This window comes from Leucoraja erinacea, chromosome 13, assembly GCF_028641065.1.
Source record: "Leucoraja erinacea ecotype New England chromosome 13, Leri_hhj_1, whole genome shotgun sequence".
Lineage (NCBI taxonomy): Eukaryota > Metazoa > Chordata > Chondrichthyes > Rajiformes > Rajidae > Leucoraja > Leucoraja erinaceus.
In genome coordinates this window covers 35,982,697-36,001,712 of record NC_073389.1, presented here as the reverse complement: position 1 = coordinate 36,001,712, position 19,016 = coordinate 35,982,697, and the positions used below count along the sequence as shown (strand labels likewise).

Here is a 19,016-nt window from a genome sequence, read left to right as displayed (position 1 = left end):
TGCTTCATTGAGCATAATTCCGACTGGTAACTACGCACTTCGTCTGAGCACATTATCGCACGCGTCATGCAAACTGTCTTAAATAACCACCTAAACTGTCATTTGGCAACCAAAAAAGCTGCCAAGGTTGCCCAGCTGACAACAGGGAAAAAAAGTTAGGTGAGAGCCCTGTGTAGAGTTGCTGTCTTAAAGCACCAGAGAGCCGGGTTCGATCGCATATAGTCTGTATGGAGCTTGCACGTTCTCACTGTGACTGCGTGAATTTTCTCTGGACGCACCGGTTTCCTCCCACATTCCAAAGACGTATAGGTTTGCAGGTTAATTGGTTTCTGTAAATTGTGCCTAGCATGTGTGGTGTACGGGGTAATTGTAGGTCGACGTAGACTTGATGGGCCGAAGGCCGTGTTTCCACTTGTATCTCCAATCTAAACATAAAATAAAGATGTCCAATGTTCCCAATATTTGCTATGGGGATGTAAATATCTGCTCATCCAGTAAAGATGGCAAGCAAAGTAATGAGAGGAACTGGAAGAGTCTGTCCAAAGCAAGCGCTATCTGCGGAGGGCGCTCAGCATCGCCAAGGACTGCTCTCACCCCAACCATTGACTGTTTACCCTCCTACCATCCGGGAGGAGCTACAGGTCTCTCCGTTGCCGAACCAGCAGGTCGAGGAACAGCTTCTTCCCGGCGGCTGTCACTCTACTCAACAACGTACCTCGGTGACTGCCAATCACCACCTTCCCCCCCCGGACACTTATTATTATTTATTCAAATCATTTGCTATGTCGCTCTTCCAGGGAGATGCTAAATGCATTTCGTTGTCTCTGTACTGTACACTGACAATGACAATTAAAATTGAATCTGAATCTGAATCTGTCAAGTCTAGTGGTGGATGGAAACTGATGTACTATTGAAGCCAAGGTAGAACCATTACATATATTTCAAAGCAGAATAAGTCCTCCTATTTTATATAAAAATGCATTGCACATCTGAACGTCTTACCTCCTTGGACAGCCGTGTAAACAAGTCACCTCCCCTGAGAAAATCCAATAGAAGGTAGAGCTTCCCTTCGGTCTGGAAAGCTTTGAAAATGTGTTAATTCTTATGAGTAAGAGTTAAAAACCAGCAGTGAAGACTTGCACTTATGAAGCATTATTCACAACCACAAAATATCTCAAAACCAAAGCATATTTTTCAAATGCAGTCACCACTATAAAGGCGGAAATGTGACAGGAAGGCATCATAAACAAAGGCCTGAATTTTGTGGCCAGTGATGAAAGCACATTTATTACATTCATAGCAACCTAAAGACTTTCAGCGGTATTAGAACGACAACAGAGAAAATTTAGACTGCACAATGTTTACTGCAATAGATTAAGGGACCACAAGCTTCAATTTAAAAATAATTAGGAATAAAAACAGGTAGGAAATGTGGTACTGAAGGATAAAAACAACAAAGGAAAATAAAGGAGATACAAGGAACTACAGTTGCAGGTTTACAAAAATAGACAGCTGGAGTAACTCAGCAGATCAGGCAGCACCTCTGGAGAACATAAATAGATGACATTTCAGGTTGGGACACTTCCTCAGTCTGATTGTGGTAGTGGTGGGGGGGGGAGGAGACTGGATGAGAAGTGGAGGCAGGACAAAGCTTGGCAAGTAATAGGTGGATACAAGCGAGGGGAAGGGTTTTGATTGGCAGATGGCTGGATAAATGGCAGCGATGAAAAGACAAAGTGTATGATAAGGATGGAAGGGGTGCAATTTGAAAAGCCAGAGGAAGAAATATAAGTGGAAGGGGATAGGGGAGGGAAGAAATGGGTGTGAACCCAGGTGGGGCACAGAGAAGGCGGGGAGAAACTGGGATTGTAAGTAGGTTAGTTACCAAAATTGGAGTATTCAATGTTCATACCATTAGATTGTAATGTTAGATACCATTAGATTGTAACCCATCCAGAACACGCGGTGCTGTGGCCTCACTCTGGCAATGGAGGTCCCAGGACAAGTCAGAATGGGAATATGAAGGAGAGTTAAAATGGTTAAGAACCAGTATATCCAGCAGGCCTTGGTGGGCAAAACACGCGTGTAGTGAAACAGTCGCCAAGTCTTTGCTTGGTTTCGCCGATGTAAAGGATGCCACATTGGGAACTGAATACACTTGATGAAGTTTGAGGAGATACACATGAACCCATCACACCTAGAATTACCACTGGCATCGTTTTTCCAAAGACGCTATCTCAATTTCTCCATCTCTGCCCCCAAGTTGTGGCTTTCCATTCTAGGACAATCTGATTATTCACTGGAATTTAGAAGGACGAGAGGGGATCTTTTAGAAACATATAAAATTCTTAAGGGATTTGACAGGCTAGATGCAGGAAAAATGTCCCTGGTGTTGAGCGAGTCCAGAACCAGGGGTCACAGTTTAAGAATAAGGGGTATACCATTTAGGACTGAGATGAGGAAAAATGTTTTCACCCGGAAAGATGTGAATCTGTGGCATTCTATGCCACAGAAGGCTGTGGAGGCCAATTCACAGGATGTTTTCATGAGAAAGTTAGGTATAGCTCTTAGGGCCAACGGAATCAACGAATATGGGGAGAAAACAGGAACGGGGTACTGACAGCCATGATCATATTGAATGGCGATTCTGGCTCGAAGGGCTAAATGGCGTACTCCTGCACCTATTTTCTATGTCTTCTTTCTTTAGTAAATATTGTATCTTCTCTTCTGTCATAGAAGGATCCCTCTCCCACATCTCCTCTGTGTCCCATTGTTCTACTCTTGCTCCCCCTGCCCCAGACAGAACAGGAATAGAGTTCCTCTGATGCTTACTTTACACCCCACAAGGCTCAGCATCCAACGCATCATTCTCCAACTTTTCATACCACCTTCAACGTAATCCCACCACCAGTCATATGTTCCTATCCACACCTCTTTCTGCTTTGCACAGAAACTGCTCCTTCTGCAACTACTTGATACACTTATCGCTTGCCACGCAATAACCCCCTCCCCAGGTACTTTCCCCTGGAACCAAGAGAGATTTAACACCTGTACCTCTCCAACATCCCTCCCGGACTCCAGCAGTCTTTCCAGGTGAGAGGAGTTCACATGCTCCTACTCTAACCTCGTCTACTGCATTCGTCTACTGTACTCCAGGACAAGGGGTCACAGCTTAAGGATAAAGGGGAAATCCTTTAAAACTGAGATGAGAAGAACTTTTTTCACGCAGAGAGTGGTGAATCTCTGGAACTCTCTGCCACAGAGGGTAGTTGAGGCCACTTCATTGGCTATATTTAAGAGGGAGTTAGATGTGGCCCTTGTGGCTAAGGGGATCAGGGGGTATGGAGAGAAGGCAGGTACGGGATACTGAGTTGGATGATCAGCCATGATCATATTGAATGGCGGTGCAGGCTCGAAGGGCCGAATGGCCTACTCCTGCACCTAATTTCTATGTTTCTATGTTTCTATTCAGTGTTCACAATATGGCCTTCTTTATATCGGCGGGACCAAGCATAGAGCAGGCAATCATGTTATCGAACATGTGCACTGTCTGCCAAGGCCTGCTGGATCTCCCGATTACTAACTATTTTAATTCTCCTTCTCAGTCCCACACTGAACTCCCTGTACTGTGCCTCCTACATTGCCAGTTAGGTCACACTCAAACTGGAGGAACAGCAACTCGTATTCACCTTTGAAGGTTTACAACCCAATGGAATGCACAACGAATTCTCCAATATTAGGTAACCATAAACTACATACATCCCTCCACCCCCTCACTTTCTGTGCCCCACAGATTTTCACCCATTACTTCCCTTTGGTCTCGCCTCCCACATATATTCTTTCCTCTGGCTTCACAATTCACACCTCTTCTACCCCATCTATATCTCAGATTTCTTGCATGTTTATCTCCAGCCCTTTCCCAATTCTCTGCCCCCTTCCCTGTCGGCACCTATCACTTGCCAAGGCTTGTCCGGCCCCCACTGCTCTTCCAGTTTTCTCTACCCCAACGCAATAAGCCTGAAGAAGGTTCTTGGCCCATAAAATCACCTATTTGCATTCTCCACAGATGTTGCCTGACCCAGAGTCACTCCAGCACTTTGCATCTTTTAAAGTGATAGAAATGGAAAACAACCCAACTTCCAAAAATTACTTCTGAAAGACATAAAAACGCAACTATTTACAGTAACTGATGATACTTGGTTATCACTTAATGAGCTTTCACCAATATATACCAGGGTTATTGCAATAATTGGAATCTTTACGATTATTTAAAGAAAAAAAAATTGCCAACTCACCATAGTGTAACTTGACGACGAATGGATGATTCACTTCAACCAAAATGTCACGTTCCATTTTAGTCCGAACTCGATCTCTTACTGTCATGAAGGTGCAAAATAAGTTCTTCAATAAGCATAGTTGATAAAAGTAATAAATAGTGTGCCATTGGTATCAGAATGTATCTACCAAATTAATGCAGAATGCTATAAACAAAATTAAAATATAAGAGTGTAAAACTCAAATATTATACAAGCTATCTTTTCAGAGATTGATCGAGTTACATTCTTATAAATGCACAGCATTTGAATGCTGGTAATATTTACCATTACAAAGCAAATACACAATATTAATTTCTAAGCTCAATTACTGCAAAAGCAGACTTGGCAAATTAAGATAATTTCAGGTAAATGTGTTAACAATATTAGGTTTTTCAAAATGTAAATGAATTGTGATAACAAGTGCGTTACTTATTTTGAAAATAATTAAATGAGTCCATCAAAAAGGATTTATATGGGAGAATTGTCAGATTGTGAATCCACAGGTTCAGAAAAATCTTCACAAATATAGTCAGATTGAAATCCCATGGAGATGCATAATTGTAAAAGCCAAGTAACTGTGCAATACAAAATCAAAAAGTAGATTGCAGAGTAATGCAATAAAAGTATAGCATTTTCATTTAAAGGTTATCATTCTTACATAGATTCATGGATATCATATCACTTTCACAACATAGGAAGTAATCCAAAGTCAGTTACACCCAGTATATTTTGCTTACAACCCTGTAAAATTCCCTTTTAAGATTTTCTTTCGATGCCCTCTTTAAGCACAGTTTATAACTGTCTATTCAGACTTAAAATTCCAGATCATGACGAAGTTGGATAAAATTTGCATCCTCTCAAGATTAGATTAGGGGGGGGGGGGGGGGGGGGGGGGGGAGAATTTAAGGGTAGGGCAACTTTGTGTTTTAGAGTGGTAGATGCCTGGAACACTGCCAGGGATGGTGGCGAATGTAGTAGATATGATAACAGTGTTGAAGAAGCTCCTAGATATGCAGGGAAATAAGAATATTAGGTAAGGAGGTGGAGATTAGTTTAACTTGGCATGGATATTTTAGGCCAAAGGGTCCATTCCTGTGCTGTACATTCCATGTTCTGTCCACTTTACTATGTGTATCATTCTTTTCTCTCAAATTTTCACTCAAAATATTCAGAAATTGTTTAATTTTAATAAGCACATATAGGTTCTCCTTATTTATTTCTAAATTAAATTGTTCATGTCTCATATTACCTATGTAACTGGCAAGGTCCCTATTTATTCTCACACCTTAAATTCACTGAAGAGGTTGGTGATGATCCACTGTAATGTAGTTTCACTAATGCTCTCAGATATAAATTCTTGGATTTAGAACTATTTCTATAATATATAGGCGTGTGGAACTAGAAGGGAAACTTGATTGTGGTGACATTCCCCCATGTCGACTGTCTTTGTCCTGTATGAAAGATCACAAGCCCCGGAGGTTGGCTGGATTACCGCTTCATTTTTTACCACTTTTCTTTCTTGAATAGTGATACTGCTCCAGCTCTTTGACACTATTCCAGAATCTAAAAATGAAGACTGTATCAGCCTGCAAATTTTGTTTTTAATTGAATCCTACCCAGAGAAAATCTTTTCACAACGTTTAGTAAAGCTATCCATTATTTTTGCTTTCTGAATTCTCATACAACCAGCAAATATTTCTTAAGAATATTACACAAAATTAAAACAAAAATCGAAATTTGAATTTGGTGTGCCAGTTTCCGATGTCTTTTTGTTCATGCAATGCCTCTTATCAACCTACAACACAGCATGCCCTTAGTCCTGTGAGTGATATAGCAGGTACACAAAAAGCTGGAGAAACTCAGCGGGTGCAGCAGCATCTATGGAGCGAATGAAATGGGAAACGTTTCGGGCCGAAACCCTTCTTCAGACTGATCGGGGGTGGGGGGCGGGGACAAGAAAGGAAAAAGGAGGAGGAGCCCGAAGGCTGGGGGATGGGAGGAGACAGCAGGGGGACTGAGGAAGGGGAGGAGATAGCAAGGACTAACAAAATTGGGAAAATTCAGGGAGCAGACTCCCCAAGCGGAATATGAGGTACTGTTCCTCCAATATCCAGTGCTGCTCGCTGTGGCCATGGAGGAGACCCAGGACAAAGAGGTCGGAGACGGAGTGGGAGGGGGAGTTGAAGTGCTGAGCCACCGGGAGGTCAGCTTGGTTATTGCGGACCGAGTGGAGGTGTTCGGCGAAACGATCGCCCAACCTCCGCTTGGTCTCACCGATATAGATCTGCTGACATCTAGAGCAGCGGATGCAATAGATGAGGTTGGAGGAGATGCAGGTAAACCTCTGTCGCACCTGGAACGACTGCTTGGGTCCTTGAACGGAGTCGAGGGGGGAGGTAAAGGGACAAGTGTTGCATCTCTTGTGGTTGCAAGGGAAAGTGCCCGGGGAGGGGGTGGTACGAGAGGGAAGGGAAGAATTGACAAGGGAGTTATGGAGGGAGCAGTCTTTGCGGAAGGCAGATATGGGGGGAGATGGGAAGATGTGGCGAGTGGTGGGGTCACGTTGGAGGTGGCGAAACTGACGGATTACTTTTTGTATGTGACAGCTGGTGGGGTGAAAGGTGAGGACTAGGGGGACTCTGCCCTTGTTGCGAGTGGGGGGGGGGGATGGGGAGAGAGAGAGCAGTGTTGCGGGGTATGGAAGAGACCCTGGTGCAAGCCTCATCTATGGTGGAGGAAGGGAACCGCCGTTCCCTGAATAATGAGGACATTTCAGATGTCCTGGTGTGGAACGCCTCATCCGTGGAGCAGATGCGGCATAGACGAAGGAATTGGGAGTAGGGGATGGAGTCCTTACAGGAAGCAGAGTGGGAAGAAGTGTAGTCCAGATAGCCATGGGAGTCAGTGGGTTTATAGTGGATGTCGGTAATTCATAAATCACACTGAATTTATCCCATCTATTCACTTTGTCTGATAAGAACACTATCAAAGATATGAATTGGAAATGTTCTAACATCAACTGGAAATAAAAACTAAAAAATGGTGAAAATCAATGTTATGAATATTGGTCTCTCAACAATTACATTAAATTGCAAAGCTTAAGAGTACTTCCCAAACTCGGCGATAAAAGCATTGAAAATGCTATACGTGGCATACAGGGCAAGCATTGCTACTTAAATGGGTAGAGTTGACACACAGTTGAGCAATTTAGAGGTTTATTCATTCCCCATGGATGCTGGATATACAGGACTTTACTGTACATCTCCAAATATTATCAAGCGGCCAACTCATCTTTTGGTGTAACCTTCATGCTATATACAACTTTAAGAAAAAACACAAAGCATTACGCGCAATACTCGCTGTCTCAAAATGAAGACTTTCATTTGGGTTCTCTTTTTGTTTTTATCCCAGCTAACCTCTAACATTTGCCAATGTATTTCTAGTTACCAACAGTGTTTGTCCCCAATGCATATCACAAGTTTCCTGTTTCCCGTTTTATCTAAACACTTATTTCCTGTGTCTGAGAATATTGGCTTTGGATGTGCTTATTTGTATCAAAATTATTCCCCTAGTTACTCAAACTTGAAATGCCTTTGCATTGCAGTACTACCTGACATTGCCATCAACATATCCTTGGCCATTCTACTATTTTATCATTATTCTACTATTTTTCGTGATCTTTATCCCTTCATTAATGTTTTCACGTTGTTTAGTTTCTTGGTTAATTCATTCTTTCTTCCCCTCCACAGCAACAACCCTGACAATGCACACAGCAACAGCTTGTCGCTGCATTGCTAAGCCAATAATTTAAAAAATGAGAAGAACATTTTCATATCTCTTTTTACCTCTTCGTGGATCCAAAGCCAGTTCTATACGCTAGTATTTTTAATCAAAAAACCCTGCACAGAAAACAATCTTGGCGAGATGCTGCAAAATGTTTCGTTTTGTATGTACCCTCTGGACAGCTGGGTGCTTTGTGTAGATTTCACCAAAAATCAAGATGTAAATTGGTAACTTGTAACCAACTTAAAATATATTGAGACTAGTCTTAATATAGTCTTTTTTGAGATTTTAAACACGTAATTTCACTCACTTGTTAGCATTCTTCAGCTCCATTGGAAAACCTATGCAATCATTTATTCAGAGTGGGGCGAGGGAGTCATCACATCAGAATATTCAGTTAAGATATGTGAACAGAGTGCTGCTACACAATAAGATTAAAGGGCCTGTCCCACTTAGGGTATTTTTAGGCGACTGTCAGTCGTAACAGGCGACTGGACCCTCCCCCCTTCGACATAAAATTTGAAATAGAATCATTACTTTAACAACCAAAATAAGTCAGCACCGGCGACAACCTATGTTAACCTGGTGACAACTACGACAGCACCTACGTCAGGAGAAGTCGAGCTACACTCATTGGCGTCAAACCCACTGTCGCCGACTATCTCCGAAAATGTTTCAACATGTTGAAAATCCAGCGGCGACCAGAAAGATGCTACAATTCTTTGGGCGACTGAGGAGACTACTCACAACCATACAGGCGACACCCCGGCGACAGCCTAGTTGCCTGAATAATAGCATAAGTGAGACAGGCCCTTCACACTGAATAACAAGTTCTTGGTAAAATCATCTTAAACAAAAAAGAAATATTCACCTTTTAATGTTGCCTTTTTAAGTACCTTCATAGCATACAGATGCTCAGCATCACTACCTTCGGTCTTTCTAACCAAAAACACCTAATTATAGGAAACAAATACAACTTAACAACTCATTTATATAACATCGTTACTACATGTAAAGAAAACAAAGATAGAGGTATAACTAGATAAAGATTGACAAAATCATAGTCAACAATGAGACACCAACATTTATTCAGAAATTAGGTCATCTTAAAGTTGGAAGCATTTAGGCAGGGAATTCCAGAACTTGAGACCTACATTTCAAAGTGCACAGCAAAATTTTGAAAATTGGCAGGTGCCAGGAGTTGGAAAACCCCATTCAGAAATGAATGATGAACAGCATAACCTATATATAAAATTTTCAAAAAGATACAGATGCTGGACATCCAAAATAAAAAGAGGAAATATTGGGAACACTCAGGTTGGGCTGCATCTGTGAGAAGAGAAACGGCTAACAAAGACTCTTTGTCAGACCTTAGGGATAAGCTATAAACAATGATAAACAAACTCTGGTCAATTAGTGAATGGACTAATTGAAGAAGAAATATATAAAAAGAGTGTTGGAACTGCAAAGTGCACAGCAAGGGAATATGCACAGCAGTTGGGTTGGGCGTGACCTCCCGGAAGAAGTAAAAAAAATACATGCTGTTTGCAATAAAGTGCTATCTATGGGGCACCTTAACCTTTCTGTTGCCTGCAACTTAATTATTCATCCAACTTCGACAGGAGTATGATGATACATGCTTTACTTATCGAATGAGTGCAACTCCAACAACACTCAACATATTCAGGTAGCTCAATGAGACTAGTTCTGCAAAGTGGACTAGGTTACTTGAAAAATATTCAAACTTTTCTGCAATTTGTGCAATATGTCAGATATTGTGGGTTTTTTTTAAATAAGCAGAGCTGTATTTATTGCACAACAGAAAAAAAAATCACAAGGTTCAAAATTTTAGAAATATCTCGTGACAATCATGTAGAATAAACTTCACACTGGGTAAGATCAATAAGCATTAGGAAAAATATATAAAATGCACAGAAGTTATCGTATTACAGAAATTAGTAGCATCATTTACAACCTAATCTGATGATAACGCAACTACATTAAGAAAAAATAGATAATTTGAGTGTGCTGGCTTGTCTTTCTGGCATTGTTTAAAGCTTTAACGATTCAAAGCTATTTTAGTGAGATATGCCATTTTCAATCAACAATCTAATAAGTTGTCAGGTATTTTGGGCTGCACAAGAAATTTCTTCATTCAGAAAGTTGTGATTCTTTAGAATGTACTACCCGGTGGGGTTTAGACTGATTTATTAAGACCAGGATCAAAGAGTCTTATTCCTTGTTTTCATAATGTACGAATTCATCCTCCATTTTCAAGTTCCATGTTCAGTCTGAAGCGTCTCGACCCAAAACGTTACCCATTCCTTCTATCCAGAGATGCTGCCTGTTCCGCTGAGTTACTCCAGCATTTTGTGTCTACCTTTGATTTAACCCAGCATCTGCAGTTCTTTCCTACACAATTCATCCCCCATTCTTTTCCAATTGTAGTTGCAATCCAGTTCTAAAAAAATGTAAAAATTCTCTTGCTCTTTCTGCAGATAAGGATACAAGATGTAGACAAAGGTCATTTCAACTTGCTTTCCCATTCTCACACAAACCTATCTTCTTCCTTTCCACTCCACAGTAAAGCCAAACACAAATTAGAACAGTACCTCATTCCACATGGATATAGCCCAATCTACCTGTGGTTTCTCTCCCTTGATTTACCTTTACAATCCCCTCCCAAATCTACTTCCATCTACCTATTCCTATCCTTCTCTGGTACCAATGTATCAGCATCTCTCTCTACCCTTTCCCCTCCCCTACTTGGGTTAATTTGCCCATCACCCTATCCCCTCAACTGGTCCAGCCTTTGCCTCATCCCACCCTCTCACTTATACACACTGGCTCTTTTCCCTCTATACGCTGATCTGATGAAGCAAAATAACCAGACACGTTGACCATCCCTTTGCCTGCACATATCCTACTTGACCTGCAGAGCCCTTCAACGATTATCTTTTTGCCCCACATAGGGTTAGCTTATTTTATATGGTTTTGCAGACAATGATAAGGTGGTCAAAAAGATATTTGGTACTTTGGCCTTCATCAGTCAGAGTATTGAGTATAGAAGTTGGGAGGTCACGTTGCAGTTGAATAAGACATGGGTGAGTCCGCATTTCGAATATTGCGTTCAGTTCTGGGCACCATATTAGAAAAAAGCTTGAAATGACTCAGAAAAGATTTACGAGGATGTTGCCAGGACTAGAGGATGTGAGCTATAGGGAGAGGTTGAGTAGACTGGGTCTCTATTCCATGGAGTGCAGGAGGATGAGGGGTGATCTTATAGAGGTGTGCAAAATCATGAGAGGCATAGATCAGGTAAATGCACAGAGTCTCTTGCCCAGAATAGGGGGATCGAGGATTAGACTAGAGGACATAGGTTCAGGGTGAAAGGGAAAAGATTGAATAGGAATCAGAGGGATGACTTTATCCACACAAAGGGTGGTAGGTGTATGGAACAAGCTGCCAATAGAGGTAGTTGATAATAGACAATAGGTGCAGGAGTAGGCCATTCTGAGGAAATATTATACAATAGAATTGATCAGATGATAAATTTTGTGTGAGGAACTGTTAAGTTGCAAGAGAAGGACTTGGAGCTGAGGTTTTTAGAAATACATGGCCCCACAAAGAAATAAAGAACACACACACACACACACATAGCAGAACAGATGGCTTATCATAACATGGAGATGTTGATGTGAATAGGAGTAGCTTTGTTTGCTTTGACAGCTATAATGCTGTCAGAAGTTGTATTTGGTTTAGTTTGGTGTTTAGAGTATAGGTTATTGATGGGTTTCTTCTCAGGACATGAGCATCATGTGTCCTTTCGTTATGGCACATCTTTGAGCTCGGTTGTGCAATAAAAGGGATTTATGGTTGTCTATATTGGGTCGTGGGCACAAAGGTTAGATAATAGTCTGTGATCTGGTTTGTGCAGTTTTAATGTATTTATGTTGAGATAAGAGATAAGGCATAGGTGATGGTTGTGTGACCTTTGTATAAGGGTGGTTTCTTATGTTTATAGAAAACTGAGAAAGTAACTGTTTTGATAATCTTCCATTTGCTGTGTGAAATGCTATTAATGAGAATTAGGCCTTACATTCCTTTCGTCCAGAGATAGAAAGGGGAGGTTGTAATTCAGAATGAAACTAGACCCGAGCTTGGGAAGAAGCAATTTTAATTAATCAAGTGTGACAATTAGTGGCCTTTGTGTGGTTGGGGATTGTAGAAATAACTTAAGTCCTTACCACTTTGTAAGAATGGGGTAAAACTCGTATTTAATCCACGTAACTGTATTTTAACTATGAAGAGGGCAATTATTTGTGAAGTGTATTGTGTTTTAATTAAGATTGTGAATATTAGACTTTGTTTAAATCTGAGGTTTTAGAAATAACTTTCTTTTCCAAAAGTGAAAATATATGTTTTGTGTGTATGTATTGTGCGATTGCTGTATGATGTGTATTTTATATTCTGAGAGGTGGTCTCTGAGAATTAGTTTTATATTTCTGTGGTTTTACTTCATTGAAATAAAATGACTTTGAGCAAAGAGGTTAAAGAAAACCAGAGGGGAAAAAAGGTTGTAAAGAGGCAAGGGAAAATCATGTGACTATACGTGTTGTCAATCACTGGAAATTACTTAGTTGATTGGTTAATGCAAATAAGCTAAATGTATGGTAAAACATAATGATTGGTTAATAGTTTGCCACTCCTTCTGTATCATAATTGTCTCATACCTCTATAATGTGTTACAGGACCTGCCCCAGAGTTTCTACCTCTGTGTTGGAAGGTTTAAAGAATTATCCAGCGCTGTCAGAATAAAGAATTGATTTTAGCAGCAATGGTTTGAATCAAGTTTTCTTGAATTGGACTGACAAAAAAAATTTAGTTTAATAATTCGGCCCCTCGAGCCACCACCACCATTCAATGTGATCATGGATGATCATCCCCATCCAGTACCCTGTTCCTGCCTTCTCCCCATATCCCCTGACTCCGCTATCTTTAAGAGCCCCATCTAGCTCCTCTTGAAAGTATCCAGAGAACCGGTCTCCGCCGCCCTCCAAGGAAGAGAATTCCACAGACTCACAACTCTGTGAAAAAGTGTTTCCTCATCTTCGTTCTAAATGACTTACCCCTTATTCTTAAACTGTGGCCCCTGGTTCTGGACTCCCCCAACATCGGAAACACGTTTCCTTTCTCTAGCATGTCCATACCCTTTATAATCTTATATGTTTCATCCTTCTAAATTCTAGAGTATTAGCCGCTCCATTCTCTCAGCATATGAGAGTTCCGCCATCTCGGAAATCAACCTTGTAAACATGCCATTCGCTTTCTTCACTGCCCGCTGTACCTACATGCTTACTTTCATAGACTGATGAACAAGGACCCCCAGATCCTGTTGTACTTCCCCTTTTCCCAACGACACCATCTAGATAATAATCTGCCTTCCTGTTTTTGCTACCAAAGTGGATAACCTCACATTTATCTACATTAATCTGCATCTGCCATGCATCTGCCTACTCACCCAACCTGTCCAAGTCACCCTGCATTCTCATGGCATCCTCCTCGCAGTTCACACTGCCACCCAGCTTTGTGTCATCTGCAAATTTGCTAATGTGGCTGGGACCATCCCATTTTTTAAGAAACAGTTAGACAGGTACATGGATAGGACAGGTTTGGAGGGATATGGTCCAAGCGCAGGCAACTGGCACTAGTATAGCTGGGACATTGTTGGTGGGTTTGGGCAAGATAGGTCGAAAGGCCCGTTTCCACACTGTATCACTCTAACCAAAGATTTAATAACAGGCCTAGTGATGTTCCCTTAAATCGCTTAAGAGTTAACTCAACAGCAAATGGTTTTGCAGCCTCCTCGGAACTGCAGTGACCCAGTTTTAATTCTGACCACTAGCAATGTTTCCAATGACTGCATGGGTTCCTCTGGGTGATCTGATTTTCCCCAAAATTAATGGACAAAATGGCATTCTCCCTCACCGTGAGAAACATTATACAAATTACTATATTAAATATTAAAAGACAAACAGAAAACTATATATAATAAATAAATATAATAAACAAAAACAAGTAGAGGGATCCACATTTAAAAAAAAATCTGGATATTGACCAATTAAATATTTTCAGATTAATCTCAATTCCTTAAACATACCTTTCCAAAGGATCCTTGCCCCAAAACTTTAAGAATCTCAAACTGTGCTGGGTCAGCCTTTTCGCAGCCTTCTTTAACAAGGCATGTAATTGGTATCTCCCGTTCATTTGCTTCATCTTGCTGGAGAGGAGAAACACAAACATTCAACTGCATCCCTAATGTATACAGCAAGTACATCCCATCCCAGATTGCGAATACCTGATTTACGGATACCCTTACATACAAACGACTACCATATTATTAAATTCGAAAACAAAACATTTTAAGAATCTACACATTAACTGTGCTGAGGGTCACCTTCCGGTTTTCGCAGCCTTCTTTAACACGACAGGCATGTAAGGCTTGGTGCATCCTCCTCAGGAAGCACAACCTTCTAATTTGACCTTCATCGTCCATTGCTGACATACTGAGCAGGAGAGCTGCATCATGGCAGACAAAGGCTTCAGAGGGGTCAGGAACTGCATTCATTGGTTGCCCTCTCCCCTCCCCTAATGCCTTAGCAGGGCAAAGAAGCAAGTAGCTCCCATCCCGTTTGGACTGTTCGACCAGCTGCCCTTGCGAATAGGTGATTTACGGATACCCTTACATACGCCCAACAGGAACTGTATATACTACCATAGAATTTTATTAAATTCAATAGCTTCACTGTACATGTATAGTGACAATAAATGGCATATCTATATCTAAATTCAATAGTTCACATATGTCTCCCACTAATGTCCCCATGTTTGTTTATCATGGACTCTTGAAGTGATTCATTACAATATGTGGAGGTATTTACATGACACCAGGTTGACTCGAATCATATTGAACTGTCCTAACCCATTAATGCAGTTAACTCCAAGCCATCTCCTTGGACAATAAATGCTGCCACTTCCAATCATATCCACAATCTGCAAATTTTAATAAATTAAAATTGGGTGCAGCGAGTTTAAATTTTCAAATTAGTAAGCACTTTCCAATCTTTTTAAATCTGTGATGCCAGATTAAGAAAGCTCAAAACTTTACGCGTTTAAAAAAAACAACCAATCTATTGCGAAAGATCAATGTATTTTCTGAAAGTGCTCAAAAAATGTAAAGCTTTTCAAAAACACTGAACCTCAGTCTTCCCAATTTTAAATGATAGGAAGAGTATCATGTGCAATTTGTTGTTCATTCCTCATCTGCTTACCACCTTCTAAAAGCCATGCACTTCCCCCGCAATGGCAGCAAGACTGTGGATCAACTATAATCCAACGGGCTAATATCTATCCATTGATAGCATATAGCGATTTATGGTTATCTTCATCTTTGCAAGCTTGCAATTTATGAGAACTATTAACCTAGTCTGCCAAGTTGAGAACCACATTCATCCAGCCCACAAATGGTTAGAAGTAGTCAAATTATCTGATTCACCTTTTAATTATTTGCCAAACATTAATAAATATCAATGAGGATGAAATGTAAAGAAACCAATGGCAAGGTGGAATGGCACATATTCCTGCTGCATTTTTAATTAGACGGTTTGGTCAGATATTAAACAACTCACAGCTAGTCTTGATACATAATTCTGAAGCCCTAATCAATGACTACGAATATCCCACTGTATTACAGCTTTTCCAAAGTTCAGACAATGATATTATCGATAATATGGTAATATTCTTTCAAAACAAAATCCTGAGGGGGCTTGGCTGGAAATATGCTGACAGGAAATTCCCTTTGGTGGAGTAAGCTAGAACCCGTTGGCGGTGTGCAGTCTCAGTGTAGAGTTTAGCAATTAAAATCGAGGAAGTTTTTTACCTCCTGGATTATGAATCCATGGAATAGATAGTTATTTCAATGTAAAGATTGCATGTAAACTGCATTTAAAGCAGTTGTAATTCACTAAACAACAAATATAAATAATGTATAATAAATTAAATTTCAGGAGCAGAGTTCAACCCGTTAAGCCAAGGCCCAAGAAATGTGTCCACTGTTTAGACCCCATTCTGCTTCATGGAACATCCTTTCAGCAGAATGTTGACTCGCCCAGGCCTGCAAACACACAGTTAGATCGCACGGGCAGATACCACCTGTCTTTTCTGACGGGTGTACGCAAAGGAGTCATCCAAGATTCTCAGTGAAGTAATCAACATGTACTAAAGTTCTGTCAAGCTTTTTTATCACGGACATAAAAAAAGGCCACGCTGAGCAACCTGAAGCCTTGGGGCTCCAAGTCACACACACCAACTGGCAAAACAGAATTAGGTCTATGTCAGCTCATGCAAGTCTGTCTTACAACAACATCATCACCGAAATAGAATGCGACAGTTTTCCTGAAACCCACAGGTCACAAATGCCCTTACTCAGACCTTTGTCTCGGTCACTGCTATCTGCCTGATGCACCTCAAGCAATAGTCCTTTATGGTTTTAGCCTAGTCAAGATAATAACCACCTGGCCTTGGACCAGCTACATGTAAATGTGATATTTCAGTTATTTATTTTTAATTACTTTGCAAAAATTTCCAAACACCTGTTTTTGCTTCTTCATTCTGGGGTATTGTGTGTAAATTGATGATTAAAAAAAGAATTTAATTAATTTTAAAATAAGGCTGTAACGTAACAAAATGTGGAAAAAGTGAAGGAGTCTGAATACTTTCTGAATGCACTGTAGATAACTGATTCCATCATAAACATCTTAGACAAGGGACCGAGTCATAACAAAATGATCATTCAATACAAGTCATCAGTTACTGCTAGATACTTTAATATCTCATTTATGGAAAAGTCATTGTTTACAAAAACCGTCGGTGATGCACGTTTAAGAATTCACCAGTATAATCACAGAAAATTATGACTGAAAGTAAAATTGTCTTTCATTGGACAGTGAAGATCATCCATGTCAACAATTCAAATGTCTCAAGTGTTAAACTTGATGGTCCACTTTTTTTATTCATTTATTTAAATGACCAAAAGTATCCAGGCATCAGTGTTCAGCACCTTTAGTTACCAAAACTCTCAAAATCACCAATCTAGAAAAGGAAAGTGTCAAAAGGATGAGGTCAAAAGCAGCCTCAGTAGACAAAAATGCAGATGAGGGAATCAGGAAATAACCAAAATCAGCCCTGCAAAATTTAGGATCTTAATTTGCGGCCAGTCCTATTCTCCTCTGGAACTACTTTAAAACTACATACCAGACATAACATTAATAACAAGCTTCCTAATCCATTTGGAGTCTCACAATTAAACCACTCAAATGCTCACCAGATGATTCACAACTACATTCCTTTCATTGGTTATAAAGATAGCAGTGTAAATCAAGAACATTGCCCTTCTCAGGATTTGGAATGTTTACAGTTATAAAACTGGCAAAGTTGAGATATGAGACTATGTTGAGATCAGCAACCCCAAGGAAACAGGAGCCCATCTTGCCTGCATCATGATTATTCAATGGGTCAGTAGATTTACCAATTCAACTACAGTTTTACACATTCATTATAAAATTTATTCTGAAATTCACTGAACAATTGGCACTTTCTATAAACTTTGCTTATAATATGATAGCAAGTAGATTTTAAGACAGACACATATATATGAAATCACAGACTTACAGGTTGAAGAGCTGTTTCATCCTCTGACATAGGCTCATCTATCAGTTGTTGCTCATCCTGCTGCAAAATTTAAAGAAAACGGTTACAGGTAATCAAATCTTTTTAAAAGTACATCATTATATTTTTAATTATATGTTTCTAACATGTCTGTTAAATCTTCCAAATACTGCTTGCTGAGAGTACTTCTAAATTGTTATTTCCTAGTTCCTATAACTAGAGCTTCACCACTTTGTTTCTACTAGATTATGTGAAATATATAAAGCAGAAAGGATGATTCTACTCCTTCGTCATAGGCCAAGAACTTTGTTAATCAGGTAACCAAAAAAGCCAGGGTCTAATGCAAAACAGCAGTTACAATTCATTAAAAAAAATTAAAAGTTCAATGTTTAGGTTATTTTCAAATTGACTTTAACACCATAAAAAAAACATTCGATTTGAAGACAATCCTCCTTTTATCACAGATAATTATCCGAGTAATCTCTACCACAGCGTCTCAGAAAGCATTGAAGGAATTTGAAGATAATTCATTAGACATTATAATTTCACAGTGGACTAAATATTTTATTTACAAATGTATAATTAAGCTTTGGCTTCTTCCTGCTCCTTTTCAGACACATACGAATTCATTTATTTATTTATATTGTTTATGACACTTTATAAATATTCTTGTTTTGTTTTTTTTAATGCTGTTTCACACTTGCTTTTTATTCTTTTATTCTGTTCGAAATAAATAATTAAATACATAGATAATTAGATAAAGGACAATATGAAATCAAAATTATCTCTACATTCTACAGATGTAGCCCCATTAAACGGCAAGATTTTCAGTTTGAGACCAAAAGTTTTCTATTTCAAAAATAAGATCGCATGGTCCAAAGTTATTACGTTTTCCAAGAAAAGTGTTAATTCACTGCAATCAGGTGCTTTATTTTGCAAGTTAATTCCATTACACAAAACAGATTTATATGGATGTGTTGTTTCAGTTAAAATGATACCCATGTTCCCGTCATAATATATTGACTATATTTCAAAATTGCTGCAAAGTATACTGGAACATAAAAATACACTGCATTTTATTAAATTAGGAAATTAAGTTAGAAGCCGTGCATGTCTATTCTATGTCCATGCAATTTGTCTTGAATGCCCAAGTTGTCGTTTCAATTTACCTCCATTAGCACAAGATCTGTA

The 19,016-nt window shown here is 39.7% G+C and overlaps 1 protein-coding gene across 2 annotated transcripts in view; it reads right to left on the bottom strand.

Moving 5' to 3' along the window:
- Positions 1-19,016, bottom strand: part of LOC129702861 (ribosomal protein S6 kinase alpha-3) — a 71,707-nt gene that overhangs the window by 39,475 nt on the left and 13,216 nt on the right. For both annotated transcript variants that reach the window (XM_055644903.1, XM_055644904.1), the window contains 5 exons: positions 17,829-17,888; positions 14,260-14,379; positions 8,971-9,052; positions 4,296-4,376; positions 1,003-1,082 (listed from right to left, as the gene is read on the bottom strand). In XM_055644903.1, the coding sequence (XP_055500878.1) occupies positions 1,003-1,082; positions 4,296-4,376; positions 8,971-9,052; positions 14,260-14,379; positions 17,829-17,888 (423 nt within the window). The remainder of the gene's footprint in view (positions 1-1,002; positions 1,083-4,295; positions 4,377-8,970; positions 9,053-14,259; positions 14,380-17,828; positions 17,889-19,016) is intronic.